The sequence below is a fragment of the Heterocephalus glaber genome, unplaced genomic scaffold, assembly GCF_053883595.1.
Source record: "Heterocephalus glaber isolate CG9 unplaced genomic scaffold, H.glaber_assembly_v1.0 deba00000122, whole genome shotgun sequence".
Lineage (NCBI taxonomy): Eukaryota > Metazoa > Chordata > Mammalia > Rodentia > Bathyergidae > Heterocephalus > Heterocephalus glaber.
This window is the reverse complement of record NW_028258138.1, coordinates 83,114,231-83,134,412: the sequence shown is the minus strand read 5'-3', so window position 1 is coordinate 83,134,412 and position 20,182 is coordinate 83,114,231. Positions and strand designations below refer to the sequence as shown.

The following is a 20,182-nucleotide window of genomic DNA, read 5'->3' as shown; positions in this document are numbered from 1 at the left end:
CCTTGCAAGCAGAAGGTCCTGAGTTCGATCCCCAATACCAAAAAAAAAAAAAAGATAATCGGTAACCTTTTTAGGGTGCTAGGGACTCAACTCATTATCTTTATTTTTGTTTGTGGTTTTTTTTGGTACCAGGGATCAAACTTGGCACTTGCAAGGTAGGCCACCGGAACTACTCAGCTAAATCCCGGCCCCTCAACTCATTATCTTGATAGTAGGTTGGTTGTGAGTTAGTAACTACTGAAGCTGGCTGATAGATTCTGACATATATTTTCTCTTTTATATATTTTTTAAATTATTCTATAATAACAAGCTTTAAAAAATAAATCTGGAAAACATTAGAAAATAAATAGAATCTTCCTTCTATAAAAATAAACACGTTATTAAAATTACCTGGGTAAATCAGATACTGATTTTTCTTCTAAAAGTTTGATTTCCTTGCCTTTAAAATTTATTATATTTCTTCATTGTAAGAAAGTAAAAACTGAGCTCTCCTCTCTTTACTCCTATAAACACTTAACAGTAAGAAGTAATAAATCGTAATAAAAGTTTACATCTTCCCCAGACAGCCAGTGACCAGTATTTACTTTCTTGTGATTTCTTCCAGAAAACACACCGAGGGGAGGGTCAAAGGCAGGCAGATACATGTGTGCACCACACGTGTATAAAATGCAACAAGAATCACACCACTTTATATCTTAACACTCGTCATGCAGCAGGATAGCACACTGGTCAATCTCACTTTTTAATAGCCCACAGTTTCTACAGCCATGGACAGGTTAGCATTATTTAGCTATTCTATTAGAATGCTCCCTTTTAAGAAGTTTATTGCAAACAATACTGACAAATGCCTTCAGTGCTTAAAAAACCTAAATTATGTGAGATAATCAAGAGTAATGAAAATTCACCACTTAAGAACAAAGTTTCTCCAGTGCCATACATCAAACCAATATGTGTAACATCAAATTTTCCACATTTAGGAAAAGGGCTACATGATTATCTAGAAACTGCTGAGAAAAGCAGAAACATTCTGTATGCTTTTTAAATTTATGTGAAATTAGAACAGTACGGTAATACTATCTTATATAAGTGTGAGAATAAAAATATTTGTAAAATCTTCTTAGCACTGTACTACTCAAATTATGATAAAATGCTAGATTTTAAGATAAATACTAGGTAACTAATCAAGAAATTTTGGTAATAATTCCTCAAAATTGCAAAGTAAGTCTGGTAATAGCTTTTTAAAAATCTGAGTGACCACAGGTTCAGAAACTGTCTTCCTTTAAAAAGAAAAAAGGGAAAGCCACAGAACAGCCCACCTTGCTGCTCATCCTCCTCCTTCGGCGTTTGTTCCAGCAATGTGTCCAAGGCCTGGGTGTAATCTTTCATCACCCAATAGGCAAGACTGCGCAGAAAAGGGTCGGGGTGCAGTCTTCTGCAACCAGATCCCGAGCCATCCTTTTGGCACCCCAAAATCTTCTGATTCAAGATGGATACATAAGTGGATGAAGTCTCAAATTCGGATTCATATAAACGAGCGATAACCATGGCTAGCTGAATGTCTTCCATTTTTTCAAGGCATACCTGCAGATTTAAACATTAGGAAATACTTGGGATAATTACTTCATTACAGTTATGAACTATCACACTGATAAACCGAGACTGTCTTCTACTCATATTCTCATGATGTGGCAGGGCTTTTAGAGGTTGAGTACATGAAAGGTAGTTAAACTGTCCTTTGCTAGGGGAATAAAGAATAAGACTAGAACACAGTAGCATCCAGCCAAGAAAGACTGTTTACAAAATAAGCATAAAACAAAGTATATCAATATCATCTTAGACTTAGGCCAATTTAAGTTAGTAACATTTTCAAATTAAATACTACTTATAACATTTGAATTTATGTATCAGTTCCTCTTAATTTCCAAATATATTTTCATGTAAACAATTGTACTATTTTTAAAGAACCTTCTATTTAGATAGCAAGTAACTCATACAATAAAGCTACATACAGTATTCTATTCTTATTCTGTAGGAAGCTGAATTCAGATATAACTGCTGAACTACTTGTGAATGGAGGTCATTTGCACACTGAGCCCCTCTCAGCAGGGCCAGTGTGTAGCACAGTGGGAGCAGACATACATGAGACTCAGGTTCCATCCCCAGCATGGGGGAAGAGAACCCTTCATCACTTGAGTATCTTCTAAGCTAAATTTCCAGCTTCAGTATTTTAAGCATTTCTACTTTTAAAAAATCAGATGCCTGAGATAACTATGAAAATCTAATTTTTACTTTACAGTTATTTCTACTTTGTTAGATATTTTCTATTCTATCATGTAGTATTTCCAATTCTGTTTTTTCTACACATTATTTGAAATGTTCATAATGATACTAACCAACTTAAAAGGAAGACAATCATAACTAAATAAAAACACTATCAATCACTCTCATAATCACCTGCCAGGATTATATACCAAAAAATGCAAAGATTTACTTCTTTACATTTGATTTCCAGTATCTAGGACTATGTAACAGAACAGTAAAAATTGCTATTTTGGTTCCTTATGTATGAACTTCATTTATAAAAAGAAACTATCTGCTTTTCTGCACAGAATAAGGTGGTTATGACCCATCTGCTTTAAATGGTTCAGAATCACAAGACAGCCAGGAAGATGTTCATAAACCATTTTTTCATAAATTTTACGCATTATTTTGAAATGCAATTTGGCCTATACGCAATTTGTTTATAATTCTGTTTATCACAATACCACTATACATTGAGCAACCTCTGTAGTTATTCTCTATCCTTACAAACATGACAAAAAAATTGCAATGTCATTTCATAACAAGTTTTATGTGTACCTCTATGGCATCTTTCAATGAACCAGCTAACAAGAAAAAAGCAGCAGATTGTTCAAAGCGCTGTTTTCCAAGTAAAGAGAAAGCATTCTTCAAAGCAGCTTTACGCCACCTATCTTCACTGAAGTTGTGGCTGAAAAATGCTGTCATTTTCTCATCATGTTGTGACCTGGGAAGCGGAGCACAAACATCTGTGCTTGGAACAAATGCAAAATACAACACTGTAATCCTCTACAGAATGTGTGAAAGTAGAAAATTAAAAACTCAAACATTCATCTAAAACAAGAGTAGAACTGCCACTACAGGTAGCACTGTCAATACCTCCTCACTTCTAAAAGGAAAGCTCGTGGTGCTGTGTGTACACACCCTGGAAGCAAGACGATTTTTTACTTCTCAATGTGCTTCATCAACATTTTTTGTAACCCTCTGCCCCTTCGGTTAAGATGAAAAAATACTTTTCCCATTTGCTGCAGATAAAGGAACTGAGCCATAACGAAGTAAGTTGGTTTGACCTGATTATTTTCAAAAGCATCAGTTTTCTGACCCAAAGCACAATTTCACTCCCTGAGATCAAAACTTACCTAAACAGACCCCATACTACTGCTTTCTTCTTCATGGAAAGGTAGAACAATGCAGCATCCAAAGCATCATTATTCCTTTGAAAAGAAGCTTTGGCAACCTGAATAGTAAATAAAGTATTATTGCAACTGTTTGACAAAACAATTACAATCAGTTAATCAATAATTAATGCTTTCCTGCTTCTCCCACGGCTGACAGAAACTGGAAATGGGAAAACCTGGCTCTACTCCAGTCACCAATACTTTATGATCCCCACACCTAGAGAAAACCACCTGCCTGTAACTAAAACACCAGCGAGGGGCAGCCAGCACTCACCTGGCTGCTCCCCATACACAAGCACCTTTCCAACCCTACTGAGCCATCACAACCTGGAGGGACTGGCACCACCCTCACTCTACAGACAGGGAACGCGATGTCAAGACACGACCAACGCAGGGCTGCAGGGCCCACAGCAAAGAGTTGGAAAGGATCAGAATTCAGGTGGTAATAAAACTAACAAGGGAAACAACAATGACAAACCAGTGTGTCACAGATTTAATCACTTCTTGAAAATCCAATATACTGCATTTCTCTATTGTTATGTGAGAGTTAAAAGGTTACTACCTCTGGTAAAGGTGACTTCACAATCGAAAAGTCTCTCAACTAGTTACTGATAGAGACATTTGTGATGAATAATTATATACACTAAGCAAAGAAATTCATTTTAAAAACAAATGCTCTAGTATTTAAACATATTTTTTAAAAAACCTTTCAATCAAATTTTGACAATTCTAAAGGGCACATTCTTCCTGGCATGTAAAGTACAAAAAGTCCAAGTTCCTTTATTGTAAAGGGCTGACAAATTTCTCTTTAGGGGACGGATGGAAGCCAGGGCCTCAGACATGCTAAGCACGCACTCTACCCCCGAGCTACATCCAGAGTTCCTGGCTTACAAATTCATCTTTAATAATTCCATGAGAACAAGATTTAAGGAATATTTAATTCTCCGTGTGTTGTTACTAGTTACACACTTTGAACCATACAAAGTTGCTGAATTTATACAGAATAAGTCACTCCTACAAGTTAAAAATCACTGACTTGTGTGTGACTACACTGCTTTGCTGCAAGAGCACACAGGCGATGTCCTGGGTCACTAAGACGCTGACCTCCCCTCTGCAATCACTAAGCTGAGAGGCATCGGGAAGACCCGAGTGTGGTTTCTCGGCTCTCACTGACTGAAGGCAAAGCAAGAACCTAATGGAGTATGGAGAAAGGAGGAAAGACAACTAAAATCACAACACAAAAATATTTCACTCTCCATGCTCTTTCATTTCCCTTCCCTTAATTTTCTGTTCCCTCCATCACTGGATGGGGGGAGGGGGAGGGGGGGACAGGGTCTCACTGTGTGGCCCAGGCTGGCCTCAAATTTGCAGTGATCTTCCTGCCTCAGCCTACCAAGGTCTGGGATTATAGGCATGCACCATCAAGCCCAGCTTTCTTTCCTTCATCATTTAGGGCTTCAATGTTTGATCATTTTGGGAGAAATATTTATTCCACTCAGCTAGATTTATAAAATATATTTCAAGGCCAAAATATATATCTCTTTTAATCACGTGTAGAATTAAATCAAATGTAGCAGAATAATCACAATGACTAAGCACACAGCGGACAGGAAAGGAAGTGCTCCCCAGGCCGCATCTGAAGCACTTTGAGAACAGACTGCTGGCACCTCCTGGCTGCCCTCCATTACACCAGTTTTAGACTGAGATCTGACAACTACAGCCACGGACGCCAGAACCGCAGGACGCACTTAGCTGAGGCCACAGCCCCACCCCGCCACCAACTTCGAGTCCTGGGGCAGGGTGTCATAAATCACTCTAAATCACTCCCAGGTGAGTCTTCTGACAAGAAAAGTGAGAACTACTATGTAGAGAAATAAAACAGTGAAGAGTTCTGCATCCTTATGAGAAAACAATTCATACTTCACACAGTGCCATTGCTTAAACTCCTGGAAGTTTCAACGCACTCCTGAAAGTGAAGTATGAAGGAGAATTCTACTTTCCTAGCCCTGCTAAAGGAGCAAAGGTCAGACTAAATTTAACACTTATAAATGACGGAGTCTGGGCAGACTACCCACAGTCGACTGTGTCCCACCATGTGTATGACAGACATAACAAGGGGCAGGTGAGGTTATAGGGAATAATTATGGAGAGCAACTAGCACCAAACCTGGTACACAGTAGGTGCTCATTACAGGTTAATTTCTCCAACACAGAATAAACTGAGTTTCCACTAACAAATAAAATTTCATTTTTTTCTAAAAGGCATCTAAAGAAACGGTCTTAATTCACACCCTCCAGTTCATGAGGGTGATGACTGGGTGTTGAGCGTCTGAATGAGCTATGCCTCCCTAAGCCTTGTTACGGTTGGCACATCCTGTCTGGAGTGGAAAAAAACTTCATGGTTGTTTCATTTGCTGCCATAGATATGTTCAAGTGCACACAAATCAAAATTGTTTTTACTGAATATTTTAAGCGTATAAAGGAAGTCTGTTACTTACCAGACTAGCCATGCATTTATCCTTTATATAAAAGGAGTGTTTTCTATATATAATATAAGGGACAAGAGTTTATGCTTTCTAAATTTAATTTTTATATTTTCTTAAAATAAGGCCCACCTCAACTAATAACAGAAAATACTGCTATTCCTTAGGCATATTATAAATTTAGTGTATACAGCAAAAGACAATTGATGTCATATTACATGCACATTTTACAAAGGTCAAGTTTTTGGACTCTCCATAAAATTGTATTTAAACAGTTCTCAAGATCATTGGAAGTACAGACTAATTGCCATGACAGGTTTTCTGGGAGGCAGCTTTTTCCCTAAAGGCTGTTTTAAACTTCACAAGCCAAAGCAGCACACTACCTTCTCGATGCACCTCCGGAGCGTGCTGATGTTCCTCACCCACCATCCTATCCCCATGGCTCTCAGCTCTGACCACTGCGGGTCCCCTCTCTGAATCGCAGGGATCATGTTGATCAGCTCCTCTTCAGCCTCGGAATGAAAAGCCCAGGCAAAGTGGCATGTAGACACACCTACGTGGGAAAGGAAGCAACCTTCAGAGCTATCTCAAAAAGAAGAAAAACAATCTTTGCATATTCATTCATTCTAAGAAGCACTATGGAGTGGACGAAGCGCAGTCTGCCATTATTCATGTCATACTACAAGCTTCTGAACACAAGATTGAAATGTGCACCCAGTCTCTAACTTTTTCCTGAATGTATCTGCTTTTTTTTTTTCCATAGAAAAATAGAGATACCAACACTTATTCCTTGGAAAAAATGCTATCTGGCCATCAAGCTACACACAGGTTTGGGCCCATGCCCTGCATGCTGCTCCCACCCTGCTTGGCTTCAGACCACATCCTGCACACTGGTTCTTGCTGCATTCTTTCCCTGGCCAGGGAGCAGAGGATCACATTCAGCACACTGAATTCCACCCAAGTTCTGTTCCACACCAGAGATAAGTCATGGTCCTGAGCAACAGCCCTCTGTCCTCATGCTTGGTTAACTACAGCTGCCCAATGCTGGTGCCACATGGTATCTGAATTAAGAGGTGACAACATAGGCTCCGTGACATTACTTATATTTGCAAGTACAAATGGGTTCTCCTCAACAATGAACTGAAAACATCACTCCACTCAGGGGAGGTGACCAGGAAACGGATGGGAAGCGAACCACCCAGCACGATGGTGGATGCTGAGAGTGCTGGGAAGAGCCAGGCTGGGCGTCACTCAGCAGAGCACTTCCTCACCAGGCTCAAGCCCTGCACAGGAGGAGGGGGAGGTGACGACAGACAGCCCGAGCAGCCATCCCTCTGAACCCATCTTAAAAATAAATGTGAGGCCAATGACAGTCACCTTACAGCACAGGCCTCTCAAAGGAAGAAGACCATCAATACTGTCTGTGTACACGATTTCTCATTATCAACTACTAGGAGTTCACATGGCCATTTTAAATAATAACCTTAAGTCTTTTTAAATTTCCCACTATTAATAATATTTATATACAATCAAACCATAAAAGTAATGCAACAAGTCAAGCCACTACAAATGAAAGAAAAACATGGACAAAATTTACAACATCATTTTGTTTCTCAGAACCTAAAAGGCAGATTAATTTTCTCACCATTTAAATCTGTTTGGTTTAAGAACAAATTATTGTATCAACTAGTGTTCTGCTGTAGAATCTACTATTATATAGTCATGCAAAAAGTATACTTTTGTGGTCATAAAATCAATGCTATAAGAGAACATTACAGGATATCCCCTAAACCCTTATTAAATTATACAATTTTTATTGTAATTAAGAAACAAAAAATATCCACAGGCATATCAAGAGATTCAAAAAGCAAGATTAAGATTAAGAGAACAGTGAAAGATCTACCTGCCTAGTTCCTATCATCTTTTACTTTGCTTTTTATTTATACTGTACTTTTGGTTTCTGTGTGATCTTTAAGCTCATGTATCTGATTTATTTCAGTTCACATCACGATGTCAAGGTGCTCTGTCTCAAAGGGGAAGGGGATCAACAGATAGAGGGAGGGGATGGGGGAGGAAAGGAGATGAAAAATGGAATGAAGATGTGCTATTTGCATGCACCAACTCCACACAAGGAATGTAATGATTATGTACTACAAACATGTACTAATTAGATTAACTTTAAAATGTTTTTCAAAAAAGAGCATTGAACAGATACGAAAACCCACTAGATATGAAAAGTTATTACAGAAGAAAAAAACCTGGGGAGAGCCAAGCGTGGTAGCACACGCCTATAATCCCAGCACTTGGGAGGCTGAGGCAGGAGGATCACCATGAAGAGTTCAAGGCCAGCCTGGGCTACACAGTGAGTTCAGGGCCAGCCTAAACTACAAAGTGAGACTCTGTCTCAAAAATAAAGAAAAAGAAAAAAACCTGGGGAACCTACAGGCACGCACTTCACAGATGTGCCAAGGCAGGCTGCCCTTCTCAACTATGTCCGCTCCTTTGAGGTTTCTTATCTACAATGGCTATTTAACTTTTCTCTGAAAATTGCACCCTGGACTGTAACCTACAATACCAGTCACTTCTCACCTGAAATGTTTTAACTAAGGTCAAAGGGAAAATGGAATTTGAGAAAGCTTTAGGGATTAGAAGCATTCAGCTCTTCCCTAAACAAGGTACACAATTAGGGCCGAGGATTTAGCTCAGTGGTGCCGCTGCCTGCCTCACAAGCACAAGGTCCACAATTGCCATTGACTGAGCCAGCGCCAGTGACTACCACACCACTTCAAACCTTTGTAAGCACATCCCAGTGACAGAGATGGATAAAAATCATGACACTAGGTGTTGCTACTGGGCTGGGCTTTGGCACCAAACACTCTTCTGGGAGTGGAAGAGCACAGCCTTTCGAAGGGTATCATGCCAATGCTTATCAAGAGTTTGGAATTTCCACATCCTCTGACTCAGTCATTCACCTCTAGGAAACTAACATGAAGCAACCAGTGGAATTGGATATACATACTTACATGCAAGGTGATAAGGTGACTCGTTACAATGGGAACTCAAATTTTAAAAACCAACGTGCGCTAAATACTTCAAAACTAAAGAGTTGGGCAGATGAAATAGAGTTCAAACACATGATAGATTATTAGGCACCTGTTTAAAATCGTGCTTTTACAGACCACTTAAAGGTACAGGGTAAGTGCCATGTAAGGACAAGTTATCGACCTTGCCACTGTAGGTCATTACAAGCTCAGTCACTCCACACTTACTAAGCTACTATACTTCCGCAAGCAGTCTCCGAACCCGAGCTGTCTGAGCAGAGGCCACAGGACGGTGCATAACCACACAGGAAAATGGCCACTGGATACCAGAACGGAAGGTCTTCAGGCAGGGACGCCCACACACAATGCCTCACCGCTGCAAGTGCACAAGCACACATATCCCACTATCACACACCCTGGAGCTGTGAAAGGTCAGAGCCCGAGAGCAGTACCTTGATGAAGCAGCTGGACGCGATAGAGAGGTGGCAGTGACGTCAGGAGGCACGTGTGCAAGCGCATCGCCAACAAGTACCGCAGGCCACACTCGTCCAGTGTGTCTCGGCCTGCGAGTTAAGCAAGAACACATCTGAGGAAAAAGGCGTTCAGTGGGGCAAACTGATGGAAACAAGTTACCAAAGAAACACTGAACTCTGTAATAATTCATACAAACTATAACACTATATTTAAGAGGAACGTATCTTTACACAAAACATGAATACTAAAACTTCTAAATGAAAAATTATTTGGGAAAATCCAATTACCTATTAGTACAAATAACAGCATTTATATTTACTCATAATAAATGAAAGGAACCTTGAAATCCAATAAAATACATATTAACTGTGGTAAGATAGGTATAAGTTTTTTAAATTTCCTCCATGAATTCTGACGAGATTTAAGGACAGGTTTACATAACTGAAGTGACATCATTTGTTACACAAACATTTTCTAGACCCTTTAGCTGACTGAAAAAACAGTACTACCTGTAAGCGTTCCACAATTAAGTTGAATCTAAACCTTGATTCCACAATTTCCCTTAACCAAATGTGATCCCACTTAGTCAAAAGCCAAACAAAGGTATGAAAGAAGGGCATGTTTAGCCCAAACTATAGCCACTTCTGAAAAAGAGCAATGCAAAAGCACTGATAGCACTAGCCCAGGAACCAACACAAGGGAAGTACTCAAAGAGCGTGGAATAAGCAGTATTTCCCAGAATAAAACAAAAATTTCAAATACCAAAATTTCACCTTCTTCCCGTGACCTATATCCACTCATCCATTTACTCATTCAACAACAAATTTACCATCTACTGTACATGAGGCACAGCTCAGGCACCAGGACTTCACAGTGAACAGGCAGTTACATTCTCATGGAGTTTACATTTTAGGAGGAAGAGACAACAAGCAAATTATACATGGAAATTAATGCCACGGAGCAGAAAAAGGCAAAATTGAGAGGCAGGGCATGCTACAGTGAGGGTTCTATTTTCTACAGTGCTGCCAAGGGAAGAACTTTCGAGGAAGATAAAATTTTAGTGGAAATCTGAGATCTCTGGAAATCAGGAACAGAGCATTCTATCAGAGGACAGAGGATGTGCGAAGAGCCTGAGAAAGGAAAGGTGTGCACTCACGTCTGTGGGACAGCAAGGAGGCAATGCGGGGAGCGGAAATAAGCATTGGTCTGGGGGCCCTGAGGAACACGCCAGGGCCTTGACTCTCACTCCGAAGTGCCATGGGAAGCCACTGAGTGTGCACATCAAGTGCGTCACTGGTTCCTATTCGGAGGACGGCTGAGCTGATACAAGGAAGCAGTCAGGAGCCTCTGCTATAACCCGGTGGGGGCACAGTGACCTGAGCTAGAGCAGAGCTGCAGGTAGATGAGAAGCGACAGATCTGGATGGAACAGAACTGGTGGTATCTGCCAGTGGACTGTGCGGGGTGCGAGGGAAGCCCAGGTCAAGAACGCCTGCCACTGTTCTCCCCACAGCAAATGGATCCCTTTCCCGGAGGTGTGCAACCTGTTTATCTGAGCTTCGGTTCCCACCTGTGGAACACAGACATTCGTTCCTGCCTCCCTACAGTGTGCATCGATGTCTACTGTGACCAGGTAAGCTCGTTCCACGCTGCTGCCCAGGTATAGTTTAAACTACTTTTCATGGGTTATGGCATGCCTACTTTCTTAATATCCCAGAGTAAAAACTCTAATACACAGTAAGTATGCAACAAAAGCTTATGACTATTCTGGGGAGAATCTTGCTCTATTGCATACAGCCTTCTAATGGTGAGTGGTTGTTTCTTCCTTCTTAATTTACATAGTTAGAAAATAGGTCATAGGCAAAACTTTCTAGGTCTCTTGCAATTTTAATCCACAGAAGGGAAATTAGGGATATACTGCAAAGGTATAAACCTATACAAAGTGGTATTTTCTAACTGGCTCTGAGGAAGAGTCTTTTTTACACAAATTTGGAAATCTTTTTTATTTTTTTTGGTACTGCAGATTGAACTTAGAACCTTGCACTTGCGAGGCAGGTGCCAGAACCACTGAGCTAAATTCCCAGCCCCAAATTTGAAAATCTTATGAAATAGTTAAAAAGAAGGGCTGGGGATTTAGCTCAGTGGTTTCGCTGCCTGCTGCGCAGGCGTGAGGACCCGAGTTCGATCCCCAGTACCAAAAAAAAAAAAAGTTAAAAAGAATACAGGCTTAGAAGAAACAGTTTTTCCACATATGAACCCCAATTCTTCCATTTAATGCCTGTGTGATATCAGATGAATCAATTTCCTAAGGATCAGTGTCTTCACCTATAAAATTTAATAGGTACATATCCACTAAAGAGTATGATAATTAAATGGAATAAAGTACAAAATGTGGCTGGCACACAGTAATTCTTCACTCCTGCACAATATTTATTGAATGAATGATCAATCAGTTTTGATTTCCTTTACTAATGCCACTGTTTACAATCAACACCATCACCTTCAACTATGAAATCTAGATTAGGGGGCAGCCAATTATTTTCTAGTTATAGAATGAATCAGATAAAATACATTTACATTAAATGTCTGAAAACTTTTGTCTTAAGAGACCTTTTAACTGTAAAATACTACTTATGCCTAGACCTAGGAAGATAAATAAACTGAGCCCCTGAGGTCCCTATAAGCCTCATGATTCCACAGAAAAATTAACAAACAAGCCATTAATATCATTCAAAGAAAAAGCAGATTCAATCTGTTTGAAAAAAGAGACTATATATCCAAAATCCTATGTGAAAACACACACAGATATCACAGGTCCATGACGTTGTTGAATGTGCAAGTGAGCACCTCATACAGCAGGAGCTGTCTATAAGGGAGGCCTTTTCCCTGCAAAGTGACCGAAAGACTTTAATTCAGCATGCATAACGTACTGAAAATCCCATTTCCCCATGTACTTACACATTTACACTTAGGCCGTTTACCTGAGTAATGTTTATCTCTGTTTTCATCAAGCTCAGTGCTGGTTGTAGCCACGGTGTCAGCCAAGGCCACGAGGAACATCTGCTCCAGCCGCGTGAGGCCTGGCAGACTGGAGTGCATGAGATGGCTGGACAGCACCCTGGCATGCTCCTGGCCAAAGTAAGCCGGCCCGTACTGGGAAAGGTTTATGACTTTCGATTTGTTTTCTCTCTTTTCTGGCTCTAAATCAATATCATCCGTCATTATATCCTGGATTTGGAACAGCCCTGAATACTGATCCTCTGCTTGACTCTCGGGACGATCTTCACACCCCTGCGGCATGTTGGCACTTTCTTCTGAAATTCTGTAGGATGCATCCTGATCTGCAGCAAGCAAGGCATACAGCGGCAGTGGGGGAATGGAATCGATCTCAGTATAATCTCGAGCGCCGTCTTTGCCTATGGTGACTGTATCCTTTGCTGTGCTGCCACTTACACTGATAGTTCGAGAAAGATGGCGCTTACTTCCTTCTCCAGTATCAGGGTCTCTAACTATTGCAACTTCGCCCGCAATACATTTCACCAAGTGAGACAGAATGGCCTTAGCTCTTCGAACCTTCCCTAAATCCATCAATTCTAACAGCTGAGTTGGATGATACTGTGGAAGAGTAGGGGACAGTACGTGTGCAGCCTCAAATAAGCCACCATCCTGAACTACAGCTGGGGAACAGAAGACATCATCAGCAACAGCTGTTCCTTCAACCAGACTTTTTCTCACCAGCGTACTTGATTTAAAGGAAGAATGCTCTTGTGTGACTGTCTCTTCCACACTAGGACTATCTACTTCAGTGTCTCCGTACTTGACAGCGTGCTTCCACTGGGCATACACGTGCATCTCACAGTCCATGCCCACAACCAGTATCCCGTCCCTCACCCAAGAGAGAGAGACAGGCAGGGAGGGGGTGCCATCCACAGAGGACACCAAGTCTATGGACCGCAGAAGGACCCACCTCGACCGAACTCCTTGCTTGATGCTGCCCCCCAGTGGTAAAGTGATGACAGCAACCCCATCCTTGCTGCTGGTCTGCTCAGTCACAATTCCCGAGAGCCGGCCATACATGAAGATGTTAGCACCGACCCCCACCGTGAGAATGTGGGAGCCATCTTCTTTGGACACCCAGTCCAAATGCACCAAATGCTTGATATTTGGAATGAGGTACCTATCCTTGCTTAAAAGTGCATCTGATTTGCTATATACGAAAAGGTTACTATCCACACTGACCCTTGAGTCAAGGACACTCCCAACCTTAACCAAATCATCAAGATGAATTGTTTGCTCTAAAACCCAGTCGGACCCTCCTGTAGATTCACATTCGAATATGCAAACGTGCATGGAGAATTCTTTAGAAACAAAGCCGTTGTGGTGGATAGGCTGTTTGTAAGCCACGGCCAGGCGGCCTGTGTATGAGCAGCTGACGGCAACGGGCCTTCCCACGATGCTCACTGTGCTGCTGTTGGCTTCTCCCTCATCGTTCATCAGGGGCCACCTTCTCCAGTGATAGGTCTCTTTCTCATCACCTGTACTACCTGGTGGGCTGGGTTCCACACAGCACTTCCAGAAACGCACTTTATTGTCCGAGCAAGTCGTAACCACTAAATAAGGCGCAAGGCACACTGGGTAAATGGAAGAGGAGCTCAGATGACCTTAAAAAAGAAAAGCAGGCAGTCATGATGACAGAACCACAAAGTCATATGCCAATGATCACATTCTAGAATACAATGGATTAAAGCCACCATGAGCAGTCACTCTCCCTACCTGGTGTCCTACCCTACATAGCCCTTCCACAAAGTAAGAACATGCAAGAACAGTTGCTTCACTAGTTGTTAATTAAATTAAATGGGACACTCACAGGCTGGGCATGTAGCTCAGGAGTACAGCACTTGCACAAGGCCCTGGTTTGATCCCCGGCAACAAAAAATAAATAAAAGTAAAACTCAAAAGCAAAGCAGCAACTCAATCATTAATCAATAAATGTACTACATGCTATCACTTACATGTGACTTCACCACGTCTCCCTGGGCCCTCACCCCACAGAACCTATCACTGTCACCACAGGTGTGTGCATGGCCACTACAGTCAGCCCTTCAAATGCCCTGACCTCACCCTCACATAACCCAGACCCCAGAGTTACCCCACTATCAGTTTTTTTCAGACAGCTGAGCAGATCAATACATCCTACTCTTTTCATTGTTTAATTCATCCTGTCAAGCAGAACCCTCCTATCTTTCCCTTACTGCCAAAGACTAAAATGGCCGTCTATTTATTATCAGCTATAGGGTAAGGGGTCATAACGATTAAGACTTGGGCTCAGAAGACCTGGATTGAAGTTCCAGTCCATCAATACCTTCAAAAGAGTGAGAAAGCCATTTAAACATCTGAGCCTGTTCCATCTAAACAACAGGGAATAGCTTGCACCTCCCTTGGAATGCTACTGTCAACAAACATTTGAAAACATTTTATAAAGCCCCAAAAAAGTGATTTATCAGGCACTCCAATAAATTTATGTGAGTATATCCCAAACCTTCCAAATATGAAGAGATAAAAACCTAGCCTAGATCTGTAACTGCCACAAAATGAACTCTTTCAACTGTGAAAGCACAGTCTTAGGGACAAATAAGAGAACCCCAAGCTCAGTATCACCCGCCAGTAACCTGAACAGCGTGCCGCCTTCAGTTTTGGTTCCCTAAAAACATTAGGAACAGGACCCTAAGTGAGAGCTGCACAGGTGGCAGATCATTTTAAATACAGCTCTCTGTCCCACCATCCAAATTCTCTTACCCACCATGCGCAAGTCAGTATCACTCTACCCATCAAATTATAGTCTTTATCCTCAACTTTCCCCAAAAATATTTGCCAACACTTGTTCAAATATACATAATAGAAGTGAGACTGAGTGAAAGTGAGACATGATGGGATGGAGAATCTTTTAAAAAATGCTTCAGTGATTTATACCTGAACATATTTGTTCTTTGAAATGTTACTACCACAATATTCCCAAGTGCAGACAAGACACTTCGTATGAAAATATTTACATTTTCTGTCAAACTGATTGTACTTATCACAAAGATTTATCTCTAACAAAAACATTTCTAAACTAAAGCCTCACTACTAGAAAATAAATATTTCCATGTTAATGCAGTACCTATTTTCTCTTCTACCACTGAAGAGTTCATGATTTTACCGAGTGCTCAACCTTGAAGACAGCTTACCTGCCGAAGGTGTGGCTCTGATGACTTCAACTCCTTCTGGGAGATCGAGGGGCTGGCTATGCACCAGCCTAGAGCTCAGAATCAGTTTACTAGCAGTTTGAAGGTTGGCAAGTGATGACGAATGTGGCATGGGGCTCACGCTAGGGGAAGTTTCTGGGGAAGAGTCCACATTCCTCTGTCCAGGAACTGACAGCAGACTCTCCGATGAAACACCATCTGAAGCTTTAGCTTTGAAAGCAAGTTAGGGAATTAGTTACAATCATCACTATGCACAGGGTCTAGAGCAGAGGTGGCGAACCTGCAGCACACGTGCCACAGCGGGCAGGCGGGCCCTCTCTGTCGGCACACGGGCCCAGTCGCCCAGCCAAGGTTTGACAAATCATCAGCACATAGACCACAGCAAAGATCACAGCAACTGTGCAAAGCACACCAAAGGCAAACTTTACCTTCCAATAAAGAGCTGTTTGTGTCCCTGAAAGCTCTGTTGCTGTGTTTTTCTTTGAAGACAAGAGATGTTAACATATGAGTTTTTTCTAAACTAAAACCCCAGTGTTCTGGCTTCACTGCAGTACTGGCGCTTTGTGATAAGTCAGTGGGTTTGGGCTGCAGCCTGGGTGCTCGTCATTGCTTAGAGCAATACTAAGTTCAGTGCTGATGCCTGTGCTGCCAGCTACTTGGGAAGCTGAGGCAGGGAACTCAAAGTTCAGGGCCAGACTGGGAAACAAAGTGAGAACCAGTCTCAAAATCTCAACCAGGGTGGGGACACAGCTCGGTGGCAGAGCCCTGGCCTAGCCACCTGGGCAAGGCCCCTTGTTCAATCTCCAGTGTGGCACCAAACAGCCTTAGAAGCACTTCTTGGGATACAAGTCAATTTTCAGACTTTTGCTTGGTTACTTTGATAATTTTTTTAAATTATTTTACTCCTTAGCATCATCAACTCCCCACAGGAGTACCATTGGGAGAACTACAAGGTACAACAGCTAGAAAGAAAGCTCAAGTTATATATCTAACACCTTTAACCTTTAGACACATTAAAGGCTTGAGGAACTTATTTAACATACACACTCGCAGAAGTAACCCCAGACAACCGACTCCGTCCACTCGGACAGGCCCCATGATCTGTGCCCCAGTGAGCAGCCAAGGTGTTTCTGACACCTGGGAGGCATGCGGCAGCCTTCGAGTCAGTGCACTTCCTCAGGCAAAGACATTTAATCTTGGATAGTGCAAAGATTTTCCCAAGGTCATATAATTAGCTAGCAGCAGAGAAGACAACTATCAAGTACTCAGATAAGGTAATAATTTCAAGAACAAATAAAAGTTCTGCGCCAGGGGATGGTGGCGCATGCCTGTAATCCCAGCACTTGGGAGGCGGAGGCAGGAGGATCAGCATAAAGACGAGACCAGCTTGGGCTATGTAGCAAGACTCTGTCTGAAAAACAAAGGATAATAATAATAGAAATTCTAGACACTGAAGGGAGTGTTAGTTGACAGGCTTTGTAAGGCAAGTCAAGCTTGGATTAGAATGGAGTGTAAATCTCTGAACAGACAGAGTCACAGCTCTCTGTGCTTCGGTTACAGAGACAGCTGCTTCGGATTGTGCTTGTCTCTCCCCACGGGGCCATGAACTCATTCAGGCCAGGGACAATCACCTGGTGCTTTCTACATCTCAAGGAGCACCCGCACACAAGAGAGAACCGCCGTTAACCCCTTCTGATTCTGGTGCATGGCAAACATGTCAGTCCATCTTATAACGGCAGCTCACTCAGTAAGAACAGGAAAACACCCTTAATCAAGTAGAGCAAGACTACACAACGGCACTGCTTGTCAGAAGATGGGGTCCTAACCCTGGATCTAGCATTTCCTTAAGCAGGGCATGCTACCATCTCTATTTTCTTATCTGCAAAGTAAAGTTGAACAGTATCATTTCTCTTCCTGTAAGTCCAGCAACTGTCTAAAATGTATCCCATGCTAGGAAAACATGAACAGGAGAAAAAGCAAAGGACATTAGAACAAACAAAGCATGATTTTGAAATCTGATCCTGTAAAAATTATAATTTAACAATTAAAACAAGTTATACAAAACTAGTAAAAAATGGTTATTTCACCTTATTCCATTAGTGACCTGGGTAACATCTACCTCACATATATAAAGCACATGTCTCAATGTCAGGGATCCAGAACGTCCTCAACACATTTCCTTCTCTGTCTAAACTCAGGCCAACCCTTTCATTCTCGGACCAGATATGGCACAGGAGTAAACCCAGAGGCATCACACGCCACGGCCAGCTGAGCCAACAGAAGAACCACTGAACAGAGGCCTCCGGTCACAGCTGAAGAGAGCACGTCTGCTGCCTCCACTCTCCTCTCACCACACATCTGTGGCCACTACTGATGCCACAGACAGGTGAGCGGCAGCTCCACCCTGGCCCTGGGGGACGGCAGTGGGGCCCGAGCTGTCACATGGCCCTTACCCTATCACAAGGAGCCCTCATAACCTCTATGCATCGCTCCAAGCCGCCCTCAGCTGTGCCCAATTCTAAACACACCGCATCCTCTAGTGGGCTGAGACTCTCCTCCTGATGGGCAGTTTCACACTCCTTCCTTTTGCACTTCTGTGGGACAACACATATGCCAAACATTACCTCAGAAGGCTTTGAAAGATCTTCCTGAGTTCCCAGTGCCTCAAGATTAGGCTCTATCGGGCACAGGGAAAGACTGTATCAAATTTAATGCTTGTCTAATACCTGTCAGACCTGCCACCTATAATAACTGTCTAATTACCAGTGTCAATTAAAAGCAAAAATACTGGTTTTTGAGACAGAGTTTTACTTTATAGTTTAGGCTGGCCTTGAACTCACAGCAGTCCTCCTGTCTCGAGTGCTGGGATTATAGGCATGAGCCACCACTCCCAGCACAAAAATATATTTTAAAAGTAATAATAAATATTGTGCAAAAAAAGCAGATTCTGGTTGACATGGTTATCACGCAGTTCTTCATTCTAACAGTTGCCCCTCACAAAAATAGGTCTAAGTTTTTGTTTTTGTTTTTTTAAGAGGTGGGCTGAGAGTGTACCTCAGGGGTGGAGTACATGTCTAGCACGCACAAGGTCCTAGGTTCAACCCCCAGAACTGTGAAAAAACGTCTATGGTGTCTGATCAGTTTCTTTGCATCATGCTACATATTTCCTAATTTATTACAAGACTGACCTGAATGTGTATACCAAAAGCACAGCTGAAATAACTACTCATATTTTACCCAACAGTCACTCTGCTTCTCTTAATGATGCTACAGTAGACGTGCCCGGTATCAGACGGCCATGAGCATTAATCAGCAAAAAGCGCAACACTGATCTGTGGACACAGAATCTAGAAACAGAGTCATGACAGGCACTCAATACAAAGTAACTGAAAAATCAATCAAGTTTTAGTTTTTCAGTATGTCCAATGACTGGTTTGTTTTCAAGATTAACTTGTCTCATTAACAACTTACGACTTGTAATTGAAGTTGGGCAGAGACACTTTTCAGCTTCAGTGTACTCTGTAAGCAGCTTCCGCCCCACATCCTGTCTGCAGCCATCACGGTCCCTTACCTAAGCACGCCTGCACAGACCTCAGGTGCAGGTGCCACATGTGCAGAATGGAGTAGCTGTTGCTGTCCTTCTCGATGACTACAAGAAAGAACTTCTCTGAAAACGGTGGTGGGCGATACCCTATTGTTCAAAGGGAAAGGATAGTTAATAAATAATATTTGTTTATTTTAATAAAGCCACATTATCTACTAATGAGGACTCATGAATATAAGAAATTAAATTCCAAGTTAGTTAAGAAATAGTATCTATGGAGCCAAGGATTTAGCTCAATGGCACTGCGCCTGCCTCACAAGCACAAGGTCTAGAGTTTGATCCCTGGTACCACCACCAAAAAAAATAGTATCTATTATGTTTGCAAAGAACTAATGCCTGTCTAATGGGCTGTCAGAATCAGGGACATTACATTTCCCCCATTTGTTCTCACTTCCACCGTTTTACTCTACCTTAGGAAACGTCCATGTAGCTTTCTGACACATTACATCAGAACCTTTAGACATCATTTTATGCCATTTATTCTATTTTCAATGCAAATGACTCAGTGGAGGAAAAAACAAGAGGCCATTTTATTTTTGAGCTTGTTCATTGGAAAACAATAATTTGGTTCTATAGGCATAAAAGGACATTTTTAAAAGCTAAAAAATACCTCTTGCCAGGTACATCTGTAATCCCAACACTTGGGAGACTGAAGCAGGAGGATCGCCACAAGTTTGAAGCCAGCCTGGGCTACATAGTGAGTTCAAGGGCAGCCTGAACTACACAGTGAGACCCTGTCTCAAAACACACACACACACCACACACACACACATATATACAGTCTTCTTGATATGTATAAAAGTTGGCAGTAGGGCTGGGGATTTAGCTCAGTGGTTCTGCCGCCTGCCTGGTACCAAAAAA

The 20,182-nt window shown here is 41.9% G+C and overlaps 1 protein-coding gene and 1 pseudogene across 5 annotated transcripts in view; one reads left to right on the top strand and one right to left on the bottom strand.

The window, feature by feature from the left end:
- Positions 1 to 20,182, bottom strand: part of Dmxl2 (Dmx like 2) — a 141,566-nt gene that overhangs the window by 30,260 nt on the left and 91,124 nt on the right. For all 5 annotated transcript variants that reach the window (XM_004835407.4, XM_004835409.4, XM_021261156.2 and 2 more), the window contains 8 exons: positions 19,289 to 19,408; positions 15,700 to 15,927; positions 12,454 to 14,133; positions 9,452 to 9,562; positions 6,342 to 6,511; positions 3,438 to 3,535; positions 2,860 to 3,025; positions 1,317 to 1,581 (listed from right to left, as the gene is read on the bottom strand). In XM_004835407.4, coding sequence (XP_004835464.2) covers positions 1,317 to 1,581; positions 2,860 to 3,025; positions 3,438 to 3,535; positions 6,342 to 6,511; positions 9,452 to 9,562; positions 12,454 to 14,133; positions 15,700 to 15,927; positions 19,289 to 19,408 — 2,838 coding nt within the window. The remainder of the gene's footprint in view (positions 1 to 1,316; positions 1,582 to 2,859; positions 3,026 to 3,437; positions 3,536 to 6,341; positions 6,512 to 9,451; positions 9,563 to 12,453; positions 14,134 to 15,699; positions 15,928 to 19,288; positions 19,409 to 20,182) is intronic.
- LOC147830536 (small nucleolar RNA U13) lies at positions 5,765 to 5,859 on the top strand (annotated as a pseudogene).